This window comes from Manacus candei, unplaced genomic scaffold, assembly GCF_025592945.1.
Source record: "Manacus candei isolate 608988 ecotype Guabito, Panama unplaced genomic scaffold, ASM2559294v1 h1tg000035l, whole genome shotgun sequence".
Classification (NCBI taxonomy): Eukaryota; Metazoa; Chordata; class Aves; order Passeriformes; family Pipridae; genus Manacus; species Manacus candei.
This window is the reverse complement of record NW_026138083.1, coordinates 3,332,501-3,348,465: the sequence shown is the minus strand read 5'-3', so window position 1 is coordinate 3,348,465 and position 15,965 is coordinate 3,332,501. Positions and strand designations below refer to the sequence as shown.

General features: G+C 50.7%; 1 protein-coding gene across 10 annotated transcripts in view; it reads left to right on the top strand.

Moving 5' to 3' along the window:
- Nucleotides 1-360: 360 nt before the first annotated feature.
- The window catches only part of BCL11A (BCL11 transcription factor A), a 76,419-nt gene continuing 60,814 nt past the window's right edge, over nt 361-15,965 (top strand). For 4 of the 10 annotated variants that reach the window (XM_051792861.1, XM_051792859.1, XM_051792858.1 and 1 more), the window contains exons 1-2: nt 361-946; nt 6,626-6,955. In XM_051792861.1, the coding sequence (XP_051648821.1) occupies nt 892-946; nt 6,626-6,955 (385 nt within the window). In that variant the 5' untranslated portion in view covers nt 361-891. Of the gene's footprint in view, nt 947-1,633; nt 2,178-4,432; nt 4,650-6,625; nt 6,956-15,965 lie in introns of those variants that run through there. The other 6 variants (XM_051792855.1, XM_051792853.1, XM_051792852.1 and 3 more) reach the window with 4 other exon arrangements.

Sequence of the window (15,965 nt, the reverse complement as noted above, 5' to 3'; positions counted from 1 at the left end):
TGCCCCCCCCTGCTTTTTGGGTGGTCTCCGGTCCTACCTGGCTTCCCCCAGCTCCCCCAGCTCCTCGGCACAGCCCGCGGCCAGCGTGCCCCGCAGCCCTCTCTGCCCGGCTCTGGCTTCACCGATGTGTTTGCTTTTCCGGCGGGGGTGTGCGTGCGAGAGCTGCCGCTGCCTGCCTGCCTGCTCGCTTTCTCCCGCTCCTTTTCCTCCCTTCTCTCTCCCCGTGTGCTTGTTTAATTTCTCCCCCTCGCCCCTCTCCCGGCTCCCCTCCTGCACCCGCTCCTCCGCGGCCACTCGCGGCTCCGGCCGCCGCCCCCTCCGCCCCCGGCCCCCCGGCTCCATTCGGCAGCGTGCGCCGGGCGGCCGGTGCACCCCCCCCCCGCCGCGCCCCCTCCCCTCTCCCCCCTGCGATCACTGTCCATTGGCTTGTCCTGCTCTCTTTTTCATGTCCAGCCCCTGATGAGTGTCCATTGGTGTTGCCTTCGCCTTCCCTCCTCCCCTCTCCCCGGCTTGCCCTGCCCATGTTTTGTATGTCTCTGTCCATCCAGGCTCCTGACGTTCAAGTTCGCAGGGACGTCACGTCCGCACTTGAACTTGCAGCTCAGGGGGGCTTTTGCCATTTTTTTCATCTCTCTCTCTCCTTCTCTCTCTCCCTCTCTCTCTCTCCCTCTCCCTCTCTCTCTTTTTTTTCCTTGCACAAAAAAAAAAAAAAAGCCATGACTGCTATCCCACAATTCATCTTCCCTGCGCCATCTTTGTATTATTTCTAATTTATTTTGGATGTCAAAAGACATTGATGAAGATATTTTCTCTGGAGTCTCCTTCCTCTCTAACCCGTCTCTCCCGATGTGAACCGAGCGACTCACAAGCCACCGAAGCCACCAACCCACCATGTCGCGCCGCAAGCAAGGCAAACCCCAGCACTTAAGCAAACGGGAATTTTCACGTAAGTAACCCGGAGAGCAATTTATTTAATTTCCCCTTCACGGATTTAATTTTTAATTTGAGCGAGAGCAGGGGAAAAAAAAATTTAAAAGTGAGAGCGAGTGAGCGAGTCGGGGAAAAAAAAAAAAATTAACTCAGCGCCGGCTCGGGATTCGCAGCATTCCGGGTAATTTCTCCCTCTCTAATTTAATCACCTTGATGACTTTTCTTCTCTTTCTGCCCGTGCCCCTCGCCCGCCGGCGCGCACTCCGCTGCCCCGCTCCGCGCTCGCCTCCCGCTCTCGGCGCTCTTTGGCGGCAAGAGCGGCAGCTCTCGCCCCGGCACCGGGAGAGGCGCGGGCGAGGTGCGGGGCTGCCGGGGGCAGAACCGGCCGAAAGTGGGAAGAAATTCCTGCGGGAGCGGCGGGCTGCGCGCCGGACACCCCCGGTGGCCGTGCGGGCGGGGAGCTGCGAGGGGAGCGGAGCGCGGAGCGAGTCCGGCGGCCGGAGCCCCCCGGGCTGCCGGCGGGCTCGCCCCCTCGCCCCGCGGCGCCCTCCCGGGGGGGGCCGAGCCGAGCCGAGCCGGGCCGCCTCCCTTTTGTTTCCGCCGCGGGGTGCGGGGTGGCCGTCCCGCCGCCCCCCGCTCCCCGCCGCCCCGGGCCGGCGCCGTGCGGGGCTCCCGCCGCCCCGACCTCGCCCCGCGCCCGCCCCGCCGCCGCTCCGGCTGGGGCTGGGGCGGGGGGCGGCACCGGGCGGCGAGGGAGAGCCGAGCCGAGCCGCGCCGCGCCGGCTGGGATTCCCTCCTCGCCCTCGCCTCGCGTTCTCCCGCTCGTTTACTATTTTTTGGAAGATTTTCAAAAAAAAAAAAAAAAGTGGAAGTGGATTTTGATTGGGAAAAATCTCGTGTCTGAATGTTTACAAGCACCGCGTGTGCGGGGAGCCTCCTGCCAACAAACACAGGCGAGAGCGAGCCCGGGCTGAGCACACACACACGCGCGCACACACACACGCACACACACACTCGCACCCTCACACCCGCGAACGGCCCTTTCTCGCCGCCGCATTTCAACCCCAAACCAAATCCGCTCTCCCCGGGAGAGAAAAAACAAACCCCGAGCCCCGCCACCCCGTTCGCAACAAAAACTCTCCGGCTCCCTCCGTCCCTCCCTCCAGCCGCCACCACACACACCAGGGCTAGATGCAAGATAAGCGGGAGCGCTCTTTGCACAACAAAAGGCAACTCGAGCTGGAAAGGTTTGGGGCGAGGGGGGTGGGAAGAAAGGGAGAGAGAAAAAAAATCCCCTTTTCCTCGGGGTGAGCCGGGGGGAAGGGGAAATGCTGCATGCTTCTCCTCGCTCCTTTTCCCCCTCTTCTTTTATTTTCCTTTATTTCTTCCTTTCCTTTCCCCCATTGCTCCCGGCGGGTTTTGTTCCCTCCCAGGGATGGCAGAAAACCCAGGGCCGTTTCTTCCTGCCAACCATCCCTGGCTCCCTCAGCCTTTCGCAAAACCCCCCAAACTTTCCGCCGCGATTTGTCTCCCCCACGGCCGCCCAAACATTCCAGCCAGGTTCGCACATGGAGCGAAGCAGCGCTGGCTCTTTGCAGGCGGGCAGGGCCGACCGGCGGCTCTGCCTGCCCCAAGTTTGCCCTGAAACCCGGGGGGGGTCTCGGTGGCTCGGCCCCTCGCCTCCTCCCCCCGCCCCCGGTCGTTTTTCCCCTCTTTTCCCCTACTTTTCGGGGCGCTTTTTTATTTTGACTGCCCGGCTGGGCTCGGGGTGCAGCATCACTGGGTTACGGGGGTGCGCCCCCCCACTCGAAATGGGGTTCGGGGGGTGCTTTCCCCGGTCGGCCCTGGGAGTGCGGGGAACGGGGGGATCGCGGCGGGACCGCGGACCGGAGGAGGGGGTGGGGGGGCTCCCACTCGCCCCCCGGGGCAGCGGCGACGGGCGGGATCCCCGCGGCTGCTCCTCGCCGAGGCACCCGCGGGCCAGCGCGGAGTTCCCGCACGTGCGGGGCGGTAGCGGCGGCCGGGACGGGCCCGGGGGGGGGGTCCCTGCGGCGAGAGCCGCCCCCGGGATGGGGAAGGGGGTGGGGTGGGTGGGCCGGCAGACAGAGAGGGGGGGAAGGGGAGGCCGGGCCGGGGGAGCGGCGAGCCGGGGGGATGCGGCGGCGGGGCCGGGGCCGGGGCGGCGGAGGCGGCGGGCGGGCTCCGTGCCCGATTCGGTCGCTAGGAGGCACAGCGAGATCAAACAACCGGGCAGCCCCGCGAACTTGAACCTGGCCGGCTCCGCCGCTGCCTGCCGGCCGGCGGGAGGGGGAGGGCGCCCAGCTCCCTCCCCTCCACCCCCCCACGCCCCCCCTCCTTCTCCTTCTTTGTTCTTAATTTTGCGCGGAGTTTGCTTGCTCCGGGAGGCAGCGGGGGATGCTCGCCTTCCCCCTCCCCGGGTTTCCCCTCCCTCCCCCGTAACGTGTTGGCGGTTCCCATTGTACCCCCAAGTCTTTTCCTTGCACCGCACGATCCCAGGACACAAACTTGGGATTAAACAACCCCTGTCCATCCTTCCCACGGTACGGTGCGGGAAAATGCCCCGACAGCGCATCCCCGCTGCCCCGCGGGCATTTCCCCGCACCGTACCGTGGCATTCCCCCCTCCCCGCCCCATCACCCCCAGTACCTCCTTTCTCCCGACACTCCAAAAGCCATCCCGCTTTTGCCGGTGCGGTTGTTTTGGTGACTGGGAACAGGGGGAAGAAGGGGGGAGTAGGAGGGCGAAGGGGGAAAGCTGAAGAGACATGCTGGTGGAAGGGCAATTTGCATGAAAAATAGAGACGGATGATTAGGGACCCAGGCAGGGAATTTTGATTGCCCCAGAATTAAAAGATGGATCCTGCATATCGGAGGCAAGACCAGGTGAATTGTATTCCGGTGTTTTCTTTGTAATCCCGGTATTTTATATTTTGTTTTAAAAGTAGCAGTCATGATAAAAGGCATATTTTTTGTCGGCTCTGCCTCCACCAGGAGCCAAATGTTTTGCAGCGAACACGGTGCCAGCCGTATTTCATACATTAGTATATAATTCTTGTTAATTAGCAATAATTTACGTTAAGAGCATAGAAAATGTTGAGGTTACAGATTTTATATCTGTACATTTGATCATCTTGTTATTTTCAAGAACTTTGCCTCCTATAAAATTAATTAGGTGAAATGTGGAGGTGTAATCAGCAACCTCTGAATTACCACTTCATTTCCTGGTTTTGATTGTAAATCAGCCCAGTCCGTACAGACTTTCAGCAAAGTCTATTTTTGCTCAGCGCTACTTTTAACTGTCTGGTGTTGAAGCAGCGGGTTACCTTCCCCTGCTAAATAATAGTGACAGCGTCAGAAAGGAATCAGGCCGCGGGAAAACATTATAATTGAGTAATGATTATGCAGAGCTCCTCGCTAAGCCAGTTCTGAGGGGAATACGGGTGGTTTTGTGTCTTCTGCTGCGGAGGGTCGCTGAGCTCGAACTTAGATTCGCAAAATACCTTTGTCTGCGGCGTGCAGTGAGCTACTGGTGGAATTAGTCCTGCAATAATTTACTCCCTCTCGGTCCGAACGCAAGGAACGGCTGGGGAGGAAAAACAGCCATGCCCCGGCAATCCCGCAGAAACACCCTGCTCCTCTCCCGGCTTCCCGAGGAGCGTGAGACGCACGCACGTTGTTGCCTCTTGCTCTTGTCGGTCTGTAAGTTTAGGAGAAAACCCCAGCGATTAAGACATTGTTTTTATTAATGCGAATGTAACCTTCATATTCCTGTGGTTGACCTTACGTTAAATTAGAAGTAGTACTAGAGGCAAGAAATGATGGACTGGATCCCTGTGTCCTAGTTGGAGCTGAGGTACGGCGAGGTAGTGTGCTCTTTCAATATTATTTTACGCAGCACAACTGGGAGCTACTCCAGATCTTCCTCCTCAATATTCAGCCTAGGTAGGGTTGAAATAAATTTAACCTGAGTTCACTGGATTTTTGCACTTTATCAAAATCAGTTCCAATATTGTGCAGTCAAATTAAAATCTATTTTTTGATTCTCTGTGGCTTTAAGTTCATTAAATGTGAAATTGGCAGCCAGCTAAAGAAGGTCAGGCTGATTAACTGTTTAGGAGTTGTATTCTGTCTCTCTTGCATTACCTGGCAGTGTTTTGAGGTGGGCTGTATTTGTAGTACCCTCTCCCCCTGCTCACTGCTGTTAGCGTGCGTGTTGTATTGCGCAGACAGAGGAACACCAACACGCTGCTGGTATTTATTTTTTTTTACCTCGTGAAAGGCAATAGTGGTGGAGACTGCACAGAGATTGCCAAGGTATTTCTCTGCAAATTTAACCTAAAAAAAAAAAAATAGCCAACAGAAAAGAGAGCCGAATCTGCCTCGTTAGAGCATCCACTGACGATTCTGTGAGCAGAAATAGCCTCATAATGAAGCTTTTTGGAGCTCATTCAGAAAATTTGTCAACTTTGACAACATTAGGCAAGGTATTTTGAGTTTAAAGAAGGCACTTCTCACTGTTGCGAGGAAATGTGGCAGTTGCTTGGCCAGGCTGATTTTTAGATGCTGAGGGCCACCAGTGCTAACACGCTCAAGATAATTTAGGCATTCCCTTATTTCAGGATTAAAAAGCACAAAATGACTGATTGCCTTGTTTCCTTAAGTACTAGAAAATATCCCATCCATTTAATGTCTCTGGGTTGGACTCGGTGGTGAATTTGCTATTTATTTGAATCCTGAGGAGTAGCTGAAAAGTGAGAGGTGCCTCCCCCCCAGCCCTGCAGGCATTTCTGCTGCACTTGCTTTTTATCATTTTGGTTTCTGCCATGTATTTATCTACCTATTTATTAATTTATTTGCCTCATCCCCTCCCTCCCCCACGAATAACTACTGCCTTTAGATTTATTTTTTTTTCAATTGGAAGCCGCAAACAGGCCGACAGGGACAGTGACACAAATCCATACGTACGTGTGTGCACGTGTGTTCTGAGAGCTGTGTGTGCCCTGGGTGTCGGTGCCCGGGTGTGTGTGGCCATGCGGGCTGGCTCTCCCTCTCTTTTCTTTTCCACACATACACACTCTTCCTGCACGGCCTGGACAGGGAATATGCGATATCTGTATATATTCAAACACCTTTTGTCTGCGCTGTATTTCAGGCTTCTGAATTTCAGAAAGTGTGTCTGGCTCGTGGAAGATACACACCCATGTGGTGTGAGAGAGAGTGTGTGTGTGTGTGTGTGTGTGTGTGCAGTGCTTTTAGCCTTGGATTCATATACATAAATAATGCATCCAGCAATAAAACACCGTATTCGTAGTAGCACGAGAGTTTCGCAGTTATTCCAGCCTGTTCGTTCAATTTTAGCACCGAATGGTTCGGCGAGTCAGAAATTTGCCCTCGTGTAGGAACACGGGGACAGTTGCGCTGCTCGCTCTCCCGAGTTCTGCATGCTACAGCTGCTTCTGCCAAACCCCTTCCCCGTAACTGATGAATCCATCCCCTCGCTGCCGTGCTGACAGCCGTGTTGCATGGCTTTAGCTGGGGGGGTGAGCAGGCGGACGTGGAGAGCAGGGTGTAATATTCATGAAGAGGGGGCTCGGCGCGTTCCTCCCCCCCCCCTTGCGTGCCCGGTGCCTTTCCCTAGAGCTCTAATGATTCTCCTTTTGTTTCTCAAACTGCAGCCGAACCTCTTGAAGCCATTCTCACTGATGACGAACCTGAACATGGCACATTGGGAGCTCCGGAAGGGGACCACGACCTCCTCACTTGTGGCCAGTGTCAGATGAACTTTCCGTTGGGGGACATTCTTATTTTTATTGAGCACAAACGGAAACAATGCAATGGCAGTCTCTGCCTAGAGAAGGCTGTGGATAAGCCACCTTCACCCTCACCAAGTGAGCTGAAAAAAGCATCCAATCCTGTGGAGGTTGGCATCCAGGTTACGCCAGAGGATGACGATTGTTTATCAACGTCATCTAGAGGAATTTGCCCTAAACAGGAACATATAGCAGGTAAATTAAAGCAAGGAGAAGTGTTTGCGAGTTTTATTTCCGTTTCAGTTGCAAACGTAGCGTGTTGGCAGTTGTGAACTGCTGTGTCTGTCTGTGTTCTGCTCGCCGTGACGGGCCCGTGGTGTGTTCAGTACCCTCCCTGCCTTGGGTTGGTGGTGAGTGGTATTTCCTAGTGCCTGCGCAGCGGCAGGAGCAACAGGCACGTGCCGTGCCAGCCGGTGTTTCCAGCGGTATTGTTTGAGGCCGCTCTCGTGATTTGCCTGTATTGTAGCCACCGTCTCCCGGTGTCTCTCCTGCCGTAGCGCTGCGGGAGGAGGTTTCAGAGCCCTCCGCGCGACAGAGCGAGGAGCTTTCAAGTCTTTGGCAAAGTCAGGGGTGAAAGAGTTAACCGAGCATCAGCCAGCCTTGGTTCCATATTGGCTGTCAGCGTATGGACTGTAATTAAACACAGCCCCATGGCAAAGTGACACCACCGACCTTGACTTTAAGATGCCATTTTCGACTGGCCAGGCCAGAGTAGAGAGGGCAGTTGCTGAAGCGCACAGACATGCTTATTCGGAAAGTTTAAGGGCATGTTGGAAATTTCAAAAGGTTGGTTTGACAGGAAAGGCTGCTCTCTGCAGCCTGCCTCCTCAGCCAAATGATAAATGCTTCGCTGTGCTCTCTCTTGTCTCTGATGTGGTTTTGACAGATGTATCTTGATTTTGTTTGCGGTTTACACAACCACATGTCAGCCGTACAAATGTCCAAGGCAGAGTTCTGTTTTGTGCAACAAACAATATGAAATGTGATTTTTAAAAAAATAGGGTGAATAATACCATTTCATGGTGCTTCTTTTTTTTTTTTTTTAAAAGGAGGGTCATTTGCTGTGCAGATATTTTCACAAATGAGGTCAAAAAAATAGAGTGTACCATGTGAAAGAAAATCCCAGAGCCCTGGGAGTGTAACAAGGCACGCTCTGCTTTTAAAACCCTGCTAGTAAACAAAAGTACTACCCATTTGCAGCGAGCGTTGCAAATCACTTCAAACCGCGCCAATACTGCTGGTTGAAAAAGGCGAGACCGCAGTGTATCAACACCAACAAATGCCTGAACCAGTTTCAAACTCCCCTCCAGCGGTGTTTGGGATGTGGCACTGCCGGTACCTCTCTTCTGGGAGCCCACAGGACCGCTCGGGGTTGTCGGAGGCGCAGTACATCATCACATGATGTGCTGGAGCTTGTCTTGGGCTTGCTTTGGCCACAGAGTTAAACCATAATAGGGCAGTAGGCGCAGGGAGGTTCAGTGGGATGCTCCCGCAGCCTCCCTGGCTTATCCAAGCCAGCCGTCAAATCGTGCTGGAGAGCTGGAGTTTTAGAGGTTTTGTGGTGGCAGCAGATAAGCGTTGGGGGTGTGTGTGTCTGTCTGCGCACGTGTCTGTGTGCAAAGCCGTGTGCGTGTACACGCGTGCGGCGTGTGGGCGAGTCCGTACTGTTTCTGCAGAGTAATGGGTATTTCTTTGCAACGTGAATATCTGTACGTTTAAGAGGAAACAGAGGCTCAGCTACTGCTAAGCTACATTTTGAGTGAGACTTAAAAACCCCAACAGTTCCCCATATTGCGCTTCCCAGACATGGATGTTGAAGGTGGGTTTTTTTCCCAGAGTGGTAGAGGGCAGTACCCATTTCCATGTGCTGCCTGTGATCTGACGGGAAACGAGCAGAAGCGTAGGGCATGATTAATGAAGCAAGAGCCTGGCGGAAGGGATTTGTAGTCTTCCGAGCTCTGGAGCCATCCTGAATCACCAAATATGGAGGAGCGGCGGTGTGATGTAACGCTGTATTTACGTACGGCGCCGCTCTGCTGAAAAGACAAAACACAGCGTCTGTCAAGCAAGAATTAAAACATACTGTCCTCCCTGTGGTCCCAAATAGGTCCTTGGGCTGGAGGGATGGACACACCGGGGAGTTCTGCGTGAGGGGGACTTCCTCCACTGGGGGTTTTGCGCTGGCGTTTGGTTGGCGCGGGAGACTCAGCGAGCCAAGTCTCGTTTTGCGTGGCGCGGGTGACGCGAAGCGAGAAGGATTGGGGCTCATGTGCTGTCAGGGGGCTGTTAATTCCGAAAGGGCCGTGGTTTTAACTGACTGTGAATGGTTTGGTGAGCAGAGGCAGTGGGTGAGGAGCATTGGCATTGGCAGGGGCCTGATCCTGCTCGCTCTTACTTGTTGGGATCACCTTTGCTCTGCGGGCGGGCCCAGCTGGGAGCAGCCTCGGTGCTGCGCAGGAGGGTCCGTGGTGATGGGCAGAGACCAAATTGCAGTTGTCAGGGCTCTCCTGCCCCAGGTTTTTTGTGTGGTGGTGCCCAGCTGTGCTGGTGGACAGGAGGTCCAAGAGTGCAGGTCCTCTGCACCTTCTTGGCTGGGCCAGAACCAAGGGACACTTGGTTGTTCCTGTTGGTTGGAAATGCAGCCTGGCTATGGGAAGGGGAGAAGGTGCATCAGGAGTTATGGGGTCTTGCACTATCCCTACCCTTTGTGTTTTCATCTCCCCTTTCACCTGGATGAGTTCAGATCCCTTGTGTCGTGAAGAAGTGTGATGATAGCTGGAGTGACCCGTTGCTTGTAGCCAGTAGTTTGTGGGGTCTGGCAGTAAAATTACCAATGAGGGTCTTTGAGCCTGAGCTGTGGAGTTCAGGCTTCTGGAAGGCCCCTGCACTGAACCTCAGGCTCTTCCAATTCTCCTATTTTATATCTGATTTCTGTGCAAGAATGCAAAAAGCTAAAGATATGAGTGTGTAATTAAAAAGTACAAAAAAGACACAGGCTGCCTGTAGAAAAACACACAGAAGTTGGGGGAAGTGATTCTTTCTGGTAAGAAATCAGAAGGTATGTATTTTGTAGCACTGTAAAAATGTTCCCGATTAGTTGTGAGGCTGAAAGACGAGTTCCAGGTTAGCCCTGGATACAGAGGTGGGTGAGCTCTGGGTGTGGTATGTGCTCTGCCGACAGTTTTGTAGTAGGTAACTTGGGGTGTTACAGTAAAATATCATCTTAAGATAAGTAATGGTTAAGGATCTACCGGCGAGGAAGGAAGGCAGCGAATCATCCAAATGCAGGGAGAGATGATGTCTGTTTTAAGCGTCGCTAGGCTGCTCTTTATCCTCGCCGTTTTCCAGAGGCAGGGATGAGTACAGGAGCTTGTTATGTGTGTGTGCAACCTGTGCAGGAGCCGTGAGATCCGTATGGGTGCAGGCATGTGTAGGTACCTGGCTCTTCCATGTGGGTGTCTGCCTGCCCGTAGCTCTGCCTTGCTGTAAAAATGTTGAGTGATGCTGATCCAGCGCTGGAGCTGAAATGCCATAAATTTAACTGAAAATTAATAGGATATGTTGTGTGGGTCCAACGAGGCAGCTTTCATCAATATGTATGTCAAAGCCTCACCACCAGATACCGGCAGCCCGTGATTTGCAGTGAGGGCGACGGCGGGGCTTTAGTTATCCGCTCTCGTGTTTTACAATAGGGGGAAATATTAACTGAAGTATCTGGAGATCAGTGAATGTAAAATTGCTGTTCACTTATTGAAAAGGCTGGAGAAATATTTATCGTCCGCCCGTGTCAGGTTTTTAGCGGTTTGTTTGTTGAATGTATAAATCCGAGGGAATTAATGAAAGGTTGGGGTTTGGGTGAAGAAGGAGCTTAAATGTTACTTGGATGCAGTTGGAGGAACACTTTGGAGTGCTGCTGCGTATTCCCCTGTATAATGCCGAGTGTGTATCCGTGGATGCTGTATTTACTGTACAAAGAGGGGAGGAGGAGGAGGGGAGGTCATTTTTTTCTGCTCGAATCCTATATTCTCAAGCTGCTCGTGGCATTCAAATAAAACACGTGGGGAAAATCATGTAAGAAAACCCTCTGTCTGCAGCAACCGGGGGAAGGTGGATATTATTTGGTACTAAATTTCAGACCGAGTGTATTTGATTATTACAGTTCTCAGGAGATAATGTCTTTGAGCAGAAATTTTCTTGGGCTGTTATTAGTAGTTGCCATTATAATTCTGTAGGTTTTAAATGGTGATTCCTTATTTTGTTTTGTTCTGGAGACAAAAAAAATATTGCTGTCTGCGTTGAATAGTTATCATTGCATTTGGACAATGAGATGAAAGCTTAAAGACAGAGAGGGAGAAAGAATGGGGAATATGGGCATATTTTGGAGTCAGATTCTCTCTGCTTTCCCCATACAAAGAAACAGAGGGCACAGGCTGGGTAAAATATGGCAAGCAGGAAAAATAGTGAGGGTGCTGCCCAAAGGCTCCCGCTCCCGAGATTTGGAGCGCTGCGTACAAGCTGTATTTGTAAATAAGACAGAGAAAGGTTGTGAACCGGCAGCTTGGCTGTTTTGTCAAAGTACAATGTCAGAGAAACTCTTTCTAAGACAAATTGTAAATAGAAGTGTCATGATGATTGCATGATTGAGCTCTAGAAGTGTCTTGCAATTGTTGGCATTGTCAGAAGACTTTTGAAAGCTTAATTAAAGGCGGTGGCCTGTGTGGCTGTGAAATTTACTTCTCGGGGGGGAAAAATGTAAAAAACGTAGGGGATCAAAAAGTTGCTCTAATGCTGCTCGCGTGGGGATGCAGAGAAGAGTCAATAGTTTCCCTGCTTTCCCCATTCCCTTTTATAAACAGCGTTTTTTGAAGAAGCAAACACGTGACACCAATATCATCCTTTGTACGAGGTAAAGATTGTGTTAGTTTTCCTATTCCCTGCTGTTCCAGACAGTTAATGTAAAAATGGCTCTTTATTGGAAACACAAATATGAGTTCACTCGCAGCACAGAAGCAGGGTAGAAAGTTTCCCTCTGCCTTGGCGAGAGCCTTGCAGGGGAGCATCAGAGTGTTGTGGTGCCCTGAATATTTCTGGTTTGGTTTTGGTGTTTTTGGTTTTGTTTTGTTTTTTATTATTTCTGTTTCTTGTAAATCAGATGTTCTGGTTTAGAGGATGAGAAATACATTTTGCATGTGTGGGACAGTGAACTGTGGAGCTCTCCACGAGCGGAAGCATGGCCGCATCCAGAAAGCTCGTGGTTTAAGAGGCAGCCCGGCATATGTTGAGCTTCACATGGATCTTGGAAGGTGCACGTTGGCATCACGTGCCGAGAGCGTTGAAAATCGCGCGCGTAGTAAACGCGAGGCCCTGCGCGGTGAGTCCCAACAGCCAACACTGGGCGATGGAAACTGAGGCAGGGAGCAAATTAAACACCTTCTAATTAGCCCGGCGGGAGAAACGAAGCCTTCCCTAAACATTCCCATAATTTGGTAATGCCTCTTTTAAAGAGGAGGAGGCCTGTTTGCATCGCCCCGTTTTGTATATGCAGCCCTCGGCCCACAAGCTCTTTCTTATTTCATTCAAATAATAAGGGCGACTAAAGAGGCTTGCGAGGCACCGTCGGGCAACGGGAGCTCGGCCTCCAGTTGTTTGCCTGCACGCATCCTCATTACGGGAATCTTTTTGGACACAATTCCCTTCAAGCTCCGGTCTGTTTTTATATCCAGTAGGACCAGCTTTGTGCAATAAAAGGCGTTTAGCATCAAGCTTGGACATGGCCTGGCACGTTGCCACTTGTGTGTTTTTGTTTTGTGGTTTTTTGTTTTTGTTTTTTTTTTTTTTTTTTTTAGCTAATCGCTGAGGATCTCTTGTTACCTTTCTGCTTGTTGTGATTTTGTTGGGGTCGTGATGCTGCCACGGGTGTCGTGAGTCCAAGGAGGTTGTCTTTTCCCTCTGGCAGGAGGCTGAACGCAGCTTCCGTCCAGGAGCGCTCGATTTTATGTGTCAACTACTGGGATATTGGACGAGTTCATAAAATACCCCGAGCCCATATATTTTAATACATTAAGACATATATATGTATTTTTATATAGTAGCATGGCCCTAAAATTAACCATTGGTTGCTTGTTTGTGGTTCCCCCCCTCCCCGGGCTAATGAACATATTTTTTCTCACTTTGTGCAAAGACTCCTGGTAATGTCGGGCATAGCAGGTTTGGGCCCACAATGATTGCTATCAGTACATGGATTGCTGTGATTTGTGACACACTTTTAAAAATAACAGGCGCATTAATGGACCCACAAATCCCCCAAGCTGTTGGGGTGATCTGATAGTGAATTCCCATGAAACACAGTTTGCTCTTTAGGGCCCCCATCTTGGGTGCACTTTGCTCCTCCAGACCTGGACCAAACTCTTGCAGGAGCTGGACCAGCGACTGCAAACCCCCATGGATGGGCAGACCAAGTGCTCACAGTATTCAAACCCTCCTGTGTTAATGCCAAACCCATTTTAAAGCCCATAAACATCCTCCCCATCTTTCTAATCAGGTTTAGTATGCAACGCATCCCGCCCGGGGTTCAGCCAGTTTGTTTTCCAACCTTTATTGGCCAGCTGCACTCGCTGTGCATCTTTAAAATATTTCAGTGAGGTTTTTTTTTGCTCTTCTTCCACGAGGGCTGGTAGCTTGGTGGCTCATTCTTCATTCGGAGGTGGCATTGCCTGGGGTTGGCAAGGGAAAGGGTTGCGGTGTGGGGTGTGGTGAGGTCAGCCCCGATCCCAGCAGGGAATTTGTGTTCTTCATTTGCCTTTACAATCGGAGCACAGCTACTGTACCTTGGAGCAGCTCTCAGGTGTGAGCTCAGATGGGCGCATGTAAATGTCCTGTCAGATGCAACACAGGAATATTAATGTTTCCTCAGCACCACGCTATAATAAAGCTGTACACAGCCAGCTTAATATGCAGCCGGGCTGGGGAATTGTATAAAACTTCGATGGCCTGGTGTGAATGACAGCAGTGGAAAAAATATTCAATATGCCACAGTTTGCATTCTTGTTTGCCTTTGATCTAAACCAAAATGAAAACATCCACTTCTTTCCCTCCTGGTTTCACATAGGTGTCCTTCCTCTGCAAAACTGGTTAGTAAGTAAGGAGAGAAAACAAAGTGCGGTGCAGAATTATTTGAGGCCCATCAACGCCAGCCCACTGGGGATGTAATTTTTTCAAGTATTAGCAAACATTTATTTTTTATACTTGGGATCGTTTGCTTTGCTTTTCATTCTTTTTTTAGCGTCTGGGTCTGGTTGAAACAAAGAAAACAAGAGTCACCACAAACAGGGGCTGGAGCCTCCTTTGCCCCCCCAGCTGCGGGCACAGCCCAGGCTGTACATGCCTATCTCAGAGGTTTCATTTGCATCATCTTGTGTGTTCGAATCTTCAGCTCCATCCAAAGGTGTCTGTTTTTCAGCGTGGCTGTGTTCGAGGATTTTTAATAATGTGCTCATTTAACTGAATCAACAGCTGTCAGGAGCGGTTGTAGTAAATCCACAAAATGCACAAAGAAAAAAATACATACGTTTCCTGAAACAAAACACTTGAAACAAATTGGCTGCCAAAAAAAGCTGCTGAATTCTGGGTTTGCAGACAGTGCACCAAAGTGTTTCTTCTCTCCGCTCTCCCCGGAGACCTCTCCCCGCTCGCCTGCTGCAATTCTGCTGGAACTTTTTACCTGAACAGGTTGCTGTTAGAAAAAAAAATCCCCAAACCCCGCTGCTTCCCCCCCGTTCGATGGGTATGGAGCTGAGATTTTTGTGTTTCGCACTAAACAGCCGAAACACCCAAGAGTGGGGCAAGAGGCAAACCCCAAATAACTGCATTGCTGACAAGGCAGGGAGGCTCGATATCCCTGTGAAACAGCTGTCGGGAGAAGCAGTGGTTCCACTCTCCCCTTCCAGGTAGGCGTTGTCAGGGTACCGCTGAGGTCTGAAGCAGCTCCGGAGGGTACGGGATCCACACCGGAGCGGATGCTCTGGTGGAGGGAGACCTGTGGGGAGCTTTGGTCAGTCAAAACCAAGGGCTTTCTGCTTCCATCCTCCTGCTGCTTTGCCTGAACGCTGAACAGTTACACCTACAATTTGATCTTAACTGCAGATAGAAAAACCTCTGCCTAAATAAACAATGGAATTACTGCTGAACAACAAAGGCTCAAAGAAGAGCCCTGCCTTTAGTGGTGTTATTATTGTTGTTGTGGATAATATTATTATTGTTATTATTACTGCTATTACTACAACTAGTACCTTTTTAAAATGACTACACAGTTTCCTCATTCCTTTAGGAAGTAAGGAGTTTTAATTTTGCATTCATTGCTTGTTTAGTTGACTTAGCAGGTAGGGAAGTAAAAAAATGCAAAAATAAAAATGTGTTGTTTTCCCTCCCCCTTTCCCCAAAATTCACAGCAATTAATTTGTCACCCGGAATTGCTTTGCTTCAGCATCACAGCTGGGTATTTTTTTTTTTTTTTTTGGACATTGAATGAATCATCTGGGTTTCGTTGCATTTTAGCTACTGAGTTTATTCTTTGTGGAGTGAGAGAATAGATCAGCAAAACTGTCGTTCTTCAGCCGGGGCATCTCCAGTGCACGGAGCGTTTACTGTGCGAGGGTGGCCGGGGGCTTTTCCCTGTGTTTCTCTCTTATTGATGCTGATTTTCACGTTTAGGAAATAGTTGTTGTGCAGAGGGAAACAGTAGTTGGGGAGCCTTGTTCTCTTTGAGGAGCTAAAACACAGTGGGATGCATTTGGAAAAAGAGATAGAGGCTGTATTATTTTGTAATAAACTATAAACTGTCCTGTGTTAAATTTGTGTTACGTTAGAAAAAATCAATAAGGAAAAATTAAATTCTGATAAAGATACTCTTGGATCTTTGAAAACAACTGCTGTCCTTTTAACTAAAACATTTGAGGAGCTTCAAAGAGTATGTATTTCTTCTGATCTTAGAGCTGTGTGACTGGTAGCAGGGAAAAAAAAATCTTATTCTACATACAAGTGGATTGCTTAACAAGTCAGCACAGACACATACTTGTTTGTACCATAGAGATAAAAATTCCTGTATAAAAATAATTCAGTTGCTGACAGCAGGCATTGTGCTGGGGCTGCCTCTTTTGTGTTGGCCGGGGGTCAGGGACCATGGCTCCCACTTTCTGCCGGGGGGAGG